The sequence below is a fragment of the Phacochoerus africanus genome, chromosome 3 (genome assembly GCF_016906955.1).
Source record: "Phacochoerus africanus isolate WHEZ1 chromosome 3, ROS_Pafr_v1, whole genome shotgun sequence".
In the NCBI taxonomy this organism is placed as follows: Eukaryota; Metazoa; Chordata; class Mammalia; order Artiodactyla; family Suidae; genus Phacochoerus; species Phacochoerus africanus.
Genome location: NC_062546.1, coordinates 56,297,825 through 56,313,099, shown reverse-complemented (window position 1 = coordinate 56,313,099; position 15,275 = coordinate 56,297,825). Strand labels below are relative to the sequence as shown.

At 43.0% G+C, this 15,275-nt stretch overlaps 1 protein-coding gene across 1 annotated transcript; it reads right to left on the bottom strand.

The window, feature by feature from the left end:
- Positions 1–7,174: 7,174 nt before the first annotated feature.
- On the bottom strand, positions 7,175–13,319 carry TRIML1 (tripartite motif family like 1). Its single transcript, XM_047770385.1, has 6 exons — positions 12,912–13,319; positions 12,273–12,368; positions 10,599–10,829; positions 9,281–9,303; positions 9,003–9,100; positions 7,175–7,725 (listed from the first exon to the last, which is right to left on the bottom strand). Exons 1-6 carry the CDS (start codon positions 13,317–13,319, stop codon positions 7,175–7,177), a joined length of 1,407 nt encoding a protein of 468 aa, XP_047626341.1.
- Positions 13,320–15,275: the final 1,956 nt, after the last annotated feature.

Below are 15,275 nucleotides of genomic sequence, written 5' to 3'. Positions count from 1 at the left end.
AGGCTAGAGATCAAATCGGAGCCACAGCTGCTAGCCTATGCCACAGCCATGCTGGATCTGAGCTGCATCTGGGACCTACACTACAGCTTGTGGCAACACCAGATCCTTAACCTACTGAGCAAGGCCAGGGATTGAACCTGCATCCCCACAGAGACTATGTCAGATTCTTAATCTGCTGAGCCACAACAGGAACTCTGAATATTCTGAACTCAGAAGTTCATGGTTAGAACTGTGTGAAAGAGAACCATGGAAGGCAATAGTCAAAAATACCAGCTAAGGAGTTCTCACTGTGGCTTAGTGGGTTAGAGATCCAGCATTGTCTCTGCATTGGCACAAATTCAATCCCTGGCCAGAGAACTTTCATATGCTGTGGGTGCAGGGGGCAGGGGCCAGAGAGGCCAACAGAGTACAGCTAAGGTAGATGCCAAAAGTGGTGGAGCCAGAACTTGAACCCAGGAGATCTGGCTTTACAACCCACAGGCAGAGGTACTCTGAAACTAGTTAAACTTGAGTTTCAAGACCCTTATTTGTCTGAGACCCTCTAGATCCTAGACCTAATGTTATACTTTGTAATTCCTCATTAGTGTTCTTAATGCAGACCCCCCTCATTTGTAATAAGCATCAGGTCTCACGAAGCCTGGTTCCTTCCTCCTTGCTGTTAAGATATCACAGGAAACCCCAGTACGTGACAGTCTCCTGTGTGTATGTGTGTCCCGTGGTGTGGGGAGGCAGTGCTTTCCCACCTTTCTCACACTGGGGCACACATCTAACATGTTTTCATAAAGCACTAGAAGGAGGAAGAGGTTGTTAACCAAACTTTCAAAAAATAAAGAGGTTTGGGGAATGATCCAGAAGTAGATCACGTGAACTGTGTCCCGCCAGACTACAAAATGGGGGAAGCTTAGATATTCCCACCTTGTGGTAGTGGGTTAAGAACCTGACCAGGTTTGCTGAAAAGGTGAAGGTCAGACCCCAGCTCAGCGCAATGGGATAAAGGATCCAGCATCGCCACAGCTGCAGCATAGGTCACAGCTGTGGCTCAGATTCATTCCCTGGCCAAGGAATGTCCTACACCATGTGTGGGTGTGGCCATAAAATTAAAAAAAAAAAATGTAATGGGGGAAGCCTAAAAGGCAACAAAAACTATAAGGTTACACAAGTTGTTTGTCAAAATTAGAATTGGAGCTGGCAAGAAGTCAGGGTGTTTATTTAGCTGGATTGGTTAAGGTTTGAAATATTAATCATTATGAAGGGGGAGCTTTGAAACTACAAAGTTTCAGTGGGCAGCTGGTGTTCTTTGATACAGATTAGAAAATTCAAGTGCTCAATGATGCAGGAATGTGTGTGAAACTACATCTACAGTGGCCACCTGGCTCTGGCTCTGTTCTGAATGCCTGAACCATAGTGGCTACATTTGGGTTTTGGTGGGGTTTTTTTTTTGTCTTTTTAGGGCCGCAGTCTGGGCATATGGAGGTTCCCAGGCTATGGGTCTAATCAGAGCTGTAGCTGCCAGCCTACACCACAGCCACAGCAACGCCAGATCTGAGCCACATCTGCGACCTACAACGCAGCTCACAGCCAACACCGGATCCTTAACCCACTGAGCAAGGCCAGGGATCAAACCTGCAACCTCATGGTTCCTAGTCAGATTCGTTTCCGCTTCGCCACGACAGGAACTCCTACATTTGGTTTTTAAATGATCTTAAATATGTCATCAGGTTTACAGCTGGTGGTGACCACCTCAAGCACCACCCCGAGGCTGAGGGACTCAAGATCTTAGGGCACCTGTAATCTGGAGCACCACTGCGTGAGGCACAGGGGTTGAATAAGACTACATGACCCATTCCTCTGGGTGCAGTACTTCAAGTGCTAACAGAGCTAATGATAGGAAAGTTCACACCATGTCCTAGCAGCCCAGAGCAAAGTATGAGATTGCCAAGACTGGAGAAAGAAGAGTGAGATTGCTACCTTTTATTGTTATATTTATTAGTTATTAGTTAATTTTATTTATTAGCTTTTATTATATCTCCTATTTATTATATTCATTTATTTTTTACTTAGGTAATGAGATGCTCACAAGTATAAAGGGCAAAAGGACTTCCATAAATGGTAAGAAAACCATCCATAGAGGTTTGCTTTTTCTGCAGCTGAATTTTGTGAACTTTTGTGAACTGAATTTTATGAACTTTTGTGAACTGAATTTTACTACTCCCCTCCATCCCAAAATAGTAACACTTACCTTGGAAGTATTTCAAAGATTTTGGTGCCTGTGTTTTCCATATTCCACACAAGCATGCAATGGCTTTTCTGTCCCCTTTCTGACAAATTGAAAAGTGGAGTCTCTAAAAGGGTCATGGCTGAGGCTAACAAAATTCACCCTGCACCATGGAATAGTTGTTTTTTTGTGTTCTCACATAATTATCACAGCAAGGAGTATTAACCACATTTTTGAGAAAAGGAAACTAAGGCTATGAATTTAGAACACAACTTTCAAGAAGTTCCCTGGTAGCCTAGGAGTTAAGAATCTTGGGTTGTCAATGCTGAGGCACCAGTTTAATTCCCAGTCCAGGTATTTATGAATCCCCAAGTCTGGCAAAAAAAAAAAACTATCGAAAGTTGCAGCATTACTTTGTGGTGAAGTTAAGTGCTCAAACCCAGGACTGTCCAATTTCAAAGCTCAAGCACTACTCCCCAGTTCCTCCCAGGATACATGTTTTGGGAATAAATGCAGTGCTTCTGGCAAGATCATAGAGCAGAGGAAAACAAGTCCTTTCACTTGTCTTAAAGCTGTGTCTGCATCTTGAGTAAGGAAATGCCAATAAGTCAGATATTCTGGACTCCCTGAAGTGCACAAATGAACTTTTGTAGGGGGATATATGACCTTCGAACATGTGCCTGCAGGGTCCACGGGCAGATTTCCTGCCCAGGGAGAAATACTTAAGGAATAACTAGAAATAGACCCAAAGGTTTATGTACATGTGTGTTCACCACAGTGTTGTTTATAATTATCACAAATGGAAAACAATCTAAATGTCCCACGTAAGGAAATGATTAAATTAAATTAGGGATACTCATATAATAAAATATTACTCCCATTAAAAATCATATTATAGGAGTTCCTCTCGTGGCTCAGTGATTAACAAATCCAACTAGGAACCATGAGGTTTTGGGTTCGATCCCTGGCCTTGCTCAGTGGGTTAAGGATCCGGCATTGCCGTGAGCTGTGGTGTAGGTCAGAGATGCAGCTCGGATCCTGCGTGGCTGTGACTCTGGCAGACACGTGTAGCTCTGATTGGATCCCTAGCCTGGGAACCTCCATATGCCACAGTAGCGGCCCTAGAAAAGGGAAAAAGACAAAAAAAAAAAAATCATGTTATAGACTTGTGGTTGCCTGGGGGAGGGGGAGGGAGTGGGATGGATTGGGAGCTTGGGGTTAATGGATGCAAACTATTGCCTTTGGAATGGATTAGCAATGAGATCCTGCTGTGTAGCACTGGGAACTATGTCTAGTCACTTATGATAAAGCATGATAATGTGCGAAAATAGAATGTGTACATGTATGTGTAACTGGGTCACCATGCTGTACAGTAGAAAAAAATTATATTGGGGAAATAACAATAAAAAATCGTATTTGTCAAAAACAATTACTTTTAGTACATGATCCTATATTATTTCTGTATGCCAAAAGAAATAAAACAACTTGTAAAGAACATTATAAGAGCAAGAAATTTTTAATATGAACTATTAATAAAATAATATCATTAAATAATATCTATTGAATGTAAAACTTTGATATAAATGTAGTTTAACAAAATGTGCTAATTCTTAGAAGATACATGCTTACACATTTAAAGATGGAAAAATTTGTATTCTTCAAGAAATATCTGATAAGGAATTTCATAATCTAGTATTAAGGTAATTAATTTTCATTCTACTTAAAAATATATGTACAGGAATTTCCCCGTTGTGGTACAGAGGAAGCGAATCTGACTAGGAACCATGAGGTTGTGGGATTGATCCCTGGCCTTGCTCAGTGGGTTAAGGATCTGGCATTGCTGTGGCTGTGGTATAGGCTGGCACCTGTAACTCTGATTTGACCCCTAGCCTGGGAACCTCCATATGCCATGAGTGCAGACCTAAAAAGCAAAGCAAAAACAAACAAACAAATAAACAAAACTATATATATATATGTATATACACATACATACACATACATGGGGGAAAAGATTAGAAAGAATTCATCAAAACATAACATTGGTATCTCCATGTAGTGAGATTTCATCAAGTTCTTATTCTTTGTACATTTCAGCATTCTTCTAGTTTCCTACTAGGGCCTATCATTATTTTGTTCCCATTCCTTCAAGGTAGATGCATAAGGGAGAAATCTAGACTCAGGAAAAGTTGATGGAGCACATTCTTGAGTCAAAAGTGTAGGAAGGCCTTGTAAAGTAAAACAAAGTAAGATAAAAGTACCAATACTATTAGAGCAGAGGGTTTGAAGAATTGATGGAATTTATTGGTAAATCAGATGTCAGGGCTAGATATGCATAATTTTTTTTTTCTTTCTAGGGTTGTACCCGAGGCATAAGGAAGTTCCCAGACTAGGGGTCAAATCAGAGCCACAGTTGCCAGCCTACACAGCAACATAGGATCCAAGCCACATCTGTGACCTAAACCACAGCTCATGGCAACGCAGGATCCTTTAACCCACTGAGTGAGGCCAGGGATTGAACCCACGTCTTCATGGATGTTAGTCAGATTCATTACTGCTTAGTCACAGGGGGAGCTTAGTCACAGGGGGAGCTCCCTAGAGTGACTCAGGTCTCTGCTGTGGTGCAGGTTCGATCCCTGGCCAAGGAACTTCCCCATGCTATGGGCGTGGCAAAAAAAAAAAAAAGAGGAAAACAGAGCCAAAAATTGTCTTAAAAAATGTGATTCGTTCTTTTCCTCCACAGTCCCTGAGTTTATGTGATATTGTGGTAAAAATGCGAGTGGGGAACACAAAGAACAGAAGAGGACATTATCTGCAATTCAAAGTCTCATTCATATCTCCTCCCCTGCCTTTGAGGGCATAAGATTAAAAGGTATAAGGTTGAACAATAAAGCAGCTCTAGATTAATGAGAAGGGTGCACAGCAACCCTAAAATAAACCCAGTTACTTACTGACCTCCTTCTATGATTTTCTATGATGATTAAGAAGTTCAGTAATCAGAGTTCCCATTGTGGCTTAGTGGTAATGAACCCGACTAGTATCGATGAGGATGTGAGTTCAATCCCTGGTCTTGCTCAGTGGGTTAAGGACCGATGTTGCCGTGAGCTGTGGTGTAGCTCACAGACATGGCTGGGATCCCTTGTTGCTGTGACTGTGGTGGTGGGCTGGCAGCTACAGCTCTGATGCAACCCCTAGCCTGGGAACTTCCATATGCCACGAGCGTGACTCTAAAAAAAAAAAAAAAAACCTACGGGAACAGAGCACTCAGTACAGGGAGGCTGAGTGAGACCAACCAAAAGAAGCTTCACTCAGATACCATCCCCTTTCTAAACCCTGGCATGCTGGAATAGAAAGTGGATTTGACTTAATCTTCCAGAGATGAAAAGCCTCTTGCTCATAGCAGATAGCAAAATCTGGGAAAATAACCTCATATAGGGCATCTATCCAGAGAAAACCATGACTCACAAAGACACGTGTACTCTGATGTTCACTGCAGCACTATTTGCAATAGCCAAGACATGGAAACAACCTAAATGTCCATCGACAGAGGAGTGGATAAAGAAGATGTGGTACATAGACACAACGGAGTATTACTCAGACATTAAAAGGAACGAAATACCAGCATTTTTAGCAAGCTGGATGGACCTGGAAATTATCATGCTAAGTGAAGTCAGTCAGACAATGAGACACCAACATCAAATGCTTTCACTGACATGTGGAATCTGAAAAAAGGACACAATGAACTTCTTTGCAGAACAGATACTGACTTACAGACTTTGAAAAACTTATGGTTTCCAAAGGAGACAGGTTGGGGGGTGGGGGGATGCGCTGGGGTTGTGGGTTGGAAATCCTATAAAATTGGATTGTGATGATCATTGTGCAACTATAAATGTAATAAATTCATTGAGTAATAAAAAATAACCTCATATAAAACTTCCCATTCATATAAAGTAACCTCATATAAACCTTCCTGTTCATAGAAAACTAACCTCATGTAAAGTTCCCATTGTGGCTCAATGGGTTAAGAACCTGACTAGTATCCTTGAGGATCCAGGTTCCATGCCTGGCCTCGCTCAGTAGGTTAAGGATGAGGCATTGCCATAAGCTGAGGCATAGGTTGCAGGTGCAGCTTGGATCTAGCATGGCTGTGGCTATGGTGTAGGTTGGCAGCAGCAGCTCCGATTCGACCCCTAGCCTGGGAACCTCCATAGGCTGAGGGTTCAGCCATACAAACAAAAAACAAACAAACAGAAAAACTCAAAAAGTCACTCAGCACCCACAGCCTTGATACATTTATTGGCTAGAGACTTGGCTCTGTCATCTTTGAACATATTAACAAACAGGATGTTCCATCCTCTTGTGATGATGGTAACATGAACACTACAAGGATAGTGACACATCTCTGCAGTGTTCTGAAAACACAGTACAAATACTCCAGGCCCCAACTAGTGGGAAGAAAGGTGACTTTTCAGAGGAGGCTGAGTCATGAGTGCAAGAGAGAACCAGGCATCCATCCTCCTGGAGACGTTAGAATTGCCCCCGCATGCAGAGCTTTGCACACAAGGCAAAGATTCATGCACATAGCAGAGTTTTTGAGAGTCAAATAAATAAATACCCTTGAAAAAAAATGGCATATATTTATAAAACTGCCCTATGACAGAGGAACTGGGGATAATAGGGGCTAGTTCTAGCTCTACATTTTCAGCAATCAGCATATACAGAGGGAAGTTTTCGTAATGAATCTGGTTAAAGACACAGGATCAGCTTTCTCCTACTGGTGTTAGAAATTGTCCACCTTGGCTGTTCCCTGGGAGCTCAAGTCAATGGAAACTCTTGGGGGTTGGGGGTTGGGCTTTCCTTTCAGATCACCCAATGGTAACACTGTCAATGCATTAATCATCCTAATTAATAGTCATCCATCGGTCTTAGATCTCATTCTCAGAGAGGCTGAGGGCATCTCCCTCAGACATGGTTATTCAGTGAGCAGATGATAAGAGGGCCTGTGTTCGTCCCTTCGTTTGGGAGACAAGGGGAGAAGATGGGCCTGAGAGCCTCTTGGAAAGAGGCTGGAGGGAAGCTGTAGATGAGGGACTCATCTGTCACGTTGTAAAATGCGATGTGTCCAGACTCGTAGTCTAAGAAAACACCAACCTTACGCACTGGCTCTCTAACATGTTGACCTTTCAAAGGTGATGAGACCCAAAGGCTATAATCATCTCCAATTTTCAAGCCTATAAGTGAGAAGAGATCCCCCGGTGGCTTGGGGAGGTTCCCCTTTCGGCTCACTGAGTCCTTGCAGATGCCCACCTCCCACTCCGTCTTGTTGCCCACTTCCACTTCCCAGTAGTGTCTCCCGCAGGTGAAGATCTGAGCCCCCAGCACGGTGGCAGACTGGTCAAATCTTTCTGGGTTGTCAGGTAACTGCTGTCGGATTCCTCCATGTTTCACACTTTTCAGGTCCTCAGACAAGATGAGATAGGCATTGGCTGTAGCTGGATCTAGAGTTATATCTGCTGCAAGAGAGGGGGAAAAAGGAATGAATTCTCATTGGCATTCTAGAAAACTCTCTTAGGTATGTGGAATTTAAGGGCTTAGTATCTAGTTCAATTTTTTTATTTTTATTTTTTTTAAATTTTTACCACACGGAGTTCCCATCGTGGCTTAGTGGTTAATGAATCCGACTAGGAACCATGAGGTTCAATCCCTGGCCTCGCTCAGTGGGTTAAGGATCTGGCATTGCTGTGAGCTGTGGTGTAGGTAGAAGACGCGGCTCGGATCCCGCATTGCTGTGGCCCTGGTGTAGGCCGGCAGCTTCAGCTCCTATTAGACCCCTAGCCTGGGAACCTCCATATGCTGGGGGTGCAGCCCTAGAAAAGATAAATAAATAAATAAATAAATAAATAAATAAATAAATAAATAAATACAAGAGAAAACTGAGGTTCATAAAGGTTAGGAAACTGGAGCAAGATTACAAAGGTACTGAGTGTTTGAATAGCAGTTCCTAATCAACATTCTTCATCATGCCATGCTTAAATGCAACTTCATATGAGTCAGTGCAACCATCAGTGACCATTTCACAAAACACATTGTGAGCCAGTTCGGAGAGACCTCCTCACCCAGCCTCCTGGGAGGAACTTTCCTGACTATCCAGATGAGATTAGGCCCCCATCATACCATTTTACACTTCTATTTATAGATCCAGTCTCGATCATCCCTGACTCTCTGTGTGATCAATACTGATGTCAATTTCACTGAAAATTCTACAAAAGCAAAAGCCGAGTCTTATTCATTACTGTAAGAATGCCCAGTGCCTTAGAGCACAGTACTTGCTACAGCCCATAATAGGCACTTCTCAAATATCTGTGGAGTCCCAAGGCCATCAGACCTTCCTCTGAAGGTCAGATTGTTAGCAGGAAAACAAAGTTGAAAACTAATGCTGACCTCCCTAGATCTTAGCCAGCCTAAATATTTGGAGCCTTCTAAAAGGATAATTCTCTGCATGATCCCTCATTGAGATTTAAGAGTTAACACCAGCTTTTATCCTGACAAGAGCAGAGGTAGAGATGCAGAAACCCCAGAGGAGGTATGTGTGTGCATGTGCAAGGCAATGGGATGAACAAAACGCAGCAATGAAAACAAACACACGAAGGAGCAGGACTCAGAAAACAAAGCCAGATCAAACATCCACCGAGTCTCAGAGCTTCTGTCCCCTCCAGCTCAGCGATGGCATGTGGCCCTGGTTAGCTCTAGAAACCACCTCCCCAGGGTCTGACATATCAGGCTGACTTACTGCTGAATTTTCTTAGCATCTCCCTCATTCCAGTGATGTGGCACAGAGTCAGTTCAGTGGTGGTGGCCTCTGGACTCTGAAGCAGGAATGGCTCACTCCTGCAGGAAGGCAGAGACAGGCATTCAGTCTCCTCCAGGCAGATGGAATGACCTGCTCCACCTTGAGAACTGAGCTCATTTTGTCCCAGTGGCACGAACACTCATCCCCACTCTGCTAACTTACTGCATCAGCACCACATTTCTGTGCCTTACACAATTGAACACAGAACAGAAACCTACCTTTCCAGGATTCCTCTCACATCCTAAGGGTATAAAAGAAAAGAAGGTTAGTATCCGTGCACTTCGATCACTAGCAAAGACTGAATCTGTTTTGGATACAGTCCTTTGCAGATTTCACAGAATCCACTTTCCATGGCTCTAGAATGCCCTGAGTGGGAGAGTATATATAGAAAAACAAACAAACAACAACAACAAAAAAAAACGCAACTTCTTCTAGGGGTGACTTCTTATGAACACGAGACGTTTCTCACAATGACTAGAGTTTTCCTCTTCTTGTATCATCCTTTTTTCAAGAGAATCTGTTGCTGACAAACTATTGGCCTCATCATCCATTGCTTCTGAAAGTCAGAGATAAGCAAAGGAAAGTAGTGTAACCCAGTGTGAGCTGAAACTGAGCCTGGGTAAGGTTGGAAAGACCCTACATTAAATAGCGTTCTGTGGAGCCAGTCCAGGAAAGAGACCAAAGCTGGAGTTCGCTCACATAGCTTATGTTTACCAAGTTTCCTACAGGAGTTCCCGTTGTGGCTCAGCGGAAAGGAACCCAACTAGGATTGATGAGGATGCTTTTTCAATCCCTGGCCTCATTCAGTGGGTTAAGGATCTAGCATTGCCATGAGCTGCAGTGTAGGTCACAGACACAGCTGGGATCCTGAGTTGCTGCGGCTGTGGCGTAAGCTGGCAGCTGCAGCTCCAATTCAACCCCTAGCCTGGGAACTTCCATATGCCTTGGGTGCGGCCCTAAAAAAAAAAAAGCAAAAAAAAAAGTTTCCTGCAGAATTCAGCAGCAGCCTCTGAAGGCAGTAGAACAGGATGGTGAGGAACATGGGCTCAGGACACAGAATCCTTGGGTTCTATCACCTATTAGCTATTTGACAGGCAAATCATCTACCTGCCATATGTCTGAATTATTAAACCACTGCTACTATTAACTCATTTATTAGATAACAATGATAACAATCCCCAGTAGAAAATATCATAATAGTATTCAACTTCAGCAGACCTTTGTGAAGATGAAATTTAACGTGCCCTGCACGTAGTAAATGCTCATCCCACTTAAAATATTTGGCAAAGCTGGGGTTGCAACAAGATAGGCACAAAAGAGATTGGAGCCATCATTTGACTTGTCTCGAGTAAATAGTCCTGTGTTTTTTCCCTTCTCCTTTTCAAGACTTTATAGACTGTTCTGTCCTTAGGAAAATTTTTTTTTGGACCAGAGCTTAATTTTTTAGGTAAATAAAAGTTTATTTTGTAGGACTTGAAATATGATAGGTGACTAAATGTTGGTCCCCCCCCCCATTAGTTTCCCCGATATTCTCACCTCAAAAGAATCTACAATCGAGTTCTGACAAGTAGACTCTATCTGTCCGATCACTTTGCTCAGGCTTCTCATTTGCTGGGTCAGCTTGATCTCATTGTCCCGCAGTTTCTTCAGGTTCTCTCTTTCCTCCATTTCCAGCAGCTGGAGCTGCAGCTGCTCCTCCTCCTTCAGGAACTGGTGCATTTTTGCGTATTCTGATACAACAACCTGCCGACAAGTCTTTGTCTCTTCCTGCCATCACACACACACCATAATAAAGTTAGTAACAGAAACACTTATGTAGGTTTTTCATCCTTACAAAGGGATAGAGTTCCATTGTGACAATTCTTGAAAGCTGACACATAACACATACATCCTATTGACCAGCTGGATAGTAATTTTTTTTTTTTAAGAATGCTTAAACTGCTTAATTTTTTTTTAAGACTGTATTCTCTCTCTTTTTTTCTGGCCACCCCCGCAGCTTGTGGAAGTTCCCAGGCCAGGGCTTAAACCTGTACTGCATTTTCTGCAGCAATGCTGGACCCTTAACCTGCTGTGCCAGATGGGAACTTCCTAGTTTGATATTTCAGAAGGTGTATGTGCTGTAGCTATGTAATTTATAGTAGTAATGAAAACCAAAATTTCTACTTCTAGGATGCTGCCATTCAGTTGGGAAAAAACAAAAATAAATAAGCAAAAATATGATAGATGGTGGTCAATGCCATTACTTTAAAAAAATGAAGCAAATAAAATAAGGCCAAAAATTAGTGAAAAAAATGGACATTCATTTATTCAACAAATATCTATTTAATGAAAGTAGGCATGGAGTTCCCATCGTGGCTCAGTGGTTAATGAATCCAACTAGGAACCATGAGGTTTTGGGTTCAATCCCTGGCCTTGCTCAGTGGGTTAAGGATCTGGCGTTGCCATGAGCTGTGGTGTAGGTTGCAGACTCTGCAGCTTGGATCCTGCGTTGCTGTGGCTGTGGCGTAAGCCAGCGGCTACAGCTCCGATTGGACCCCTAGCCTGGGAAACTCCATATGCCTCAGGAATGGCCCAAGAAATGGCAAAAAGACAAAAATGAAAACAAAAACAAAACAAAAAACAAAGGAAAGTAGGCAATGAGATACATACTAGGAATAGACACAAACATCACAAATACTCCCACCTAAGAGCTCCAAGTTTATTGGGAGAATCATGTACACATTTATTTTTTAAATATCTGTTTAAAACATTTGGGTTCCATGCCTTGCTAGCCAGCTCACATTCAAATCTCTGACTTACCTCGAGTATTTATTCAGGTGTACTAATCCGCACTCCCATCTTGCTTTATTTCCCTTTCTCTTAATTTCTTTTTTTTCCCCTAAAGATTCATTTTGTATTGATTTCCATCCTCTGTTATATGTCTCTAAATATAACTGTTAATAATTGTAATCACAACCAAAATAGAAGTAGCCACTGTGTGGTATAGATGTACAAAGAAGTTTGGAAAAATAAGCTGACCTGGGGGTGTGGGACTTGAGCTTGAGATCCCCAGATGGGCAAGCAGAGGTAGGCAGCCCAAAGCAAGGTTACTGCATATCATAGGACCGGGATGGGAAAATTTTGTCTTTTTTCTCTGGTATTTCACAAGGTTTCACTTTAGTCCCCCTCATAGAATCACATAGAAAATGCAAAAGTAAAACAGATACTTACCTTACACAATATCACTCTCTCCTTCTCATGGGTTAATATAACCTGAGTTTCCTTTTTCTTTTTATGCAAAATAGTTAGGATTTCCTGGAGTTTCTCCTGCAATAGACACAAACTCTCTGTGGCAAAGGAGCAGAGCCCCAGGTCAGGAAGGGGACTTGAGGACCAATAACAAGATGACTGGGACTCAGAACAAAGGGGGAAGCAGAATCCAAACCAAGTTTGTGGTCCGGTGCCTGAAGATCAACACCCTTGACAGCCACCCGTAGAAAATATTATGGGGAGTTCCCGTCCTGGCTCAACGTGGTTAACGAATCTGACTAGCAAACATAAGGACGAAGGTTCCATTCCTGGCCTTGATCAGTGGGTTAAGGATCCAGGGTTGCTGTGAACTGTGGTGTAGGTTGCAGACACGACTCAGATCCTGTGTTGCTGTGGTTGTAGCATAGGCTGGCAGCTACAGCTCTGATTTGACCCCTAGCCTGGGAACCTCCATATGCTGTGGATGCAGCCCTAAAAAGCAGGGGGAAAAAAAGAGAAAGAAAGAAAAGAAAGAAAGAAAAAGAAAAAAGAAAATATTTAGGAGGCAAGTGATGGAACCTGATTTGTTTTCCAGAATTTATATTGAGCAGCCAATCTTACTTTGTGGTGCTCCTCAGCCTCACTCAAGAGATTCACTCTGTTTCCTCCATGACCTTGGGTTGAGGAATCGTGGACACTCTGCTCATCATCAGACCACACCTTAGTGGCAGCCAGCATTCTCTCATAGCCTCCTTGGGCACCCTCACTTTGCAGCACCTGGCACCTGAGCTGCTTGCCGATGCCCGCGAGCCTCCCCAAACGCTCATTGGGCTGGAAATGTGGGATCTCCAAGGTCCTCCAACACTCAGGACAAGATAAAGGGGTGTTATGTTCCTCCCAGCTTCTTAGGAGACACACCAGACAAAAGCTGTGCCCACACTCAGTGGTCACGGGGCTGGTGAAATAGTCCAAGCAGATGAAACAGGTCAGTTCCTCTCGGAGATTCTCCATCAAATCTGCTGTAGACATCTTCTCAAAAAAGGACATCAGAGCAAGCTCAGGCCCCTATCCTGGAATTAGAAAACCCTCCCTGAGTAATATGTAGGTAATCGGTAGCTATGTTGTTATTACAAGAAATTCTTACTCTCCTCTGTGAGTGATTTCAGCAATTGACACAAAGCCAATTATGACTTAATGTGGAACTTCTGCACACCAGGCACATCATCAACTGTAAGCTTTTAAGGAATCTCACCGTACGAGCCACATACTGGACACTGAGGATACTTGCCCCTAACATTTCTCTCTCTCTCTCTCTCTTTTTTTTTTTTTTTGGTCTTTTTGCCTTTTCTAGGACTGCTCCTGAGGCATATGGAGGTTCCCAGGCTAGGGGTCCAATCGGAGCTATAGCCGCCTGCCTACACCAGAGCCACAGCAACATGGGATCCAGGCTGCGTCTGCGACCTACACCGCAGCTCACGGCAACGCTGGATCCTTAACCCACTGAGCAAGGAAAGGGATCGAACCCTCAACCTCATGGTTCCTAGTCGGATTCGTTAACCACTGCGCCACCGAGGAAACTCCGCCCCTAACATTTCTTGTCTCAAAAGTTGGTTATTGTATATAAGTAGCACCATGAAACCACTGAAACACATTGGCTTTAGGCTGGAGGGTTGGGTAATTTGGTATAAACCAGTATGGAGATTTAAATTATGATGAATTCTGATAATATCTGGAGTCTAGGAGTTCCCACTGTGGCTCGGTGGTAACGAATCTGACTAGTATCCATGAGGATGTAGGTTCAATCCCTGGCCTTGCTCAGTGGGCTAAGGATCTGGCATTGCTGTTGAGCTGTGGTGTAGGTCACAGACACAGCTCACATCCAGCATTGCTGTGACTGTGGCATAGGCCAGCAGCTACAGCTCCAATTCGACCCCTAGCCTGGGAACTTCGATATGCTGCAGGTGAGGCCCTAAAATACAAAAAAGAAAAAGAAAAAAAAAAAGAAATCTGGAGTCAAGGCCAAATCTTTAGAACTTCACTAATGGGATCTAGTTGAAAAACTGAAGGAAGAAAACTGCAATATATACTCCTTCTCACATTAGGCCCTTTTCTTGCCTTGACCAAAGCCTGTAAGTATTTTGCTCCTTTGTCAGGTACTCTGTCCTTTAATTTCATTCACCACCCCTCAAATGAGAATAATTCCACTGAAGTATTCCCTGACTTTAGGTGTACAATGGATTAGCAGAATTATATTTGTGCTTTGCCACCATCAAAAGCATCGAAAACGACACTGTTGTTCGAAGTTGCCTCAAAGAGCCATTACGCTATGGAGTGGATGGAAAGAATTGTATTTTAGTTTTAATTTTTATTTATTTATTTTTTATTTTTTGCCAGGCTACCCCACAGCTATAGCAACGCAGGATCCAAGCCTCGTCTGTGACCTACACCACAGCTCACAGCAACGCCGGATCCTTAACCCACTGACTGAGGCCAGGGATCGAACCCATGTCCTTATGGGTGCTAGTTGGGTTTGTTACTGCTGAGCCATAATAGGACCTCCTATATTTTAATATAAATATAATTTTGCTCACTTATTTTCCCTCTTCGAAAATGCTTAAACTAGGCTTATTATTTCTTACTGGAGAGAAGTTAAAGATTCAGACATTATTTTTAGAACTATGGAAAAATAAATGTACAGTATGCAGACTGTGTATCATGACCAGTGAGATTAGTGCTGAATCCTATAAATTTACGGTCATATGCTCATGAGTCAGTCCTTGTCCTGACCCATCCTCCACTCGTATGCCAGGAAGTGGAATGGTCAAGGCTCTTCCTCAGAGTCTAACCAGTTCTCTCCTCCCATTAAGTTCATCATATCTTTTTTTCTATGTTTCTCCTGTCACTCTCCAGTTTGGCAGCCTTCCGTGATTCTCCATTACCCATCAGTTTCTTTCTGACTTTCGTAGTTCCAACTGATTCTTCTTT

What these genes read in the sequence shown, in the direction of transcription:
- TRIML1 (XM_047770385.1), bottom strand. Translation starts at nt 13,319, where the DNA reads ATGTCTACAGCAGATTTGATGGAGAATCTCCGAGAGGAACTGACCTGT. An exon ending in AGGCTGAGGAGCACCACAAA is followed by an intron (nt 12,369 to 12,911) that starts GTAAGATTGGCT and finishes TGTCTATTGCAG; the next exon opens with GAGAAACTCCAGGAAATCCT. An exon ending in AGAGAGTGATATTGTGTAAG is followed by an intron (nt 10,830 to 12,272) that starts GTAAGTATCTGT and finishes GTGTGATGGCAG; the next exon opens with GAAGAGACAAAGACTTGTCG.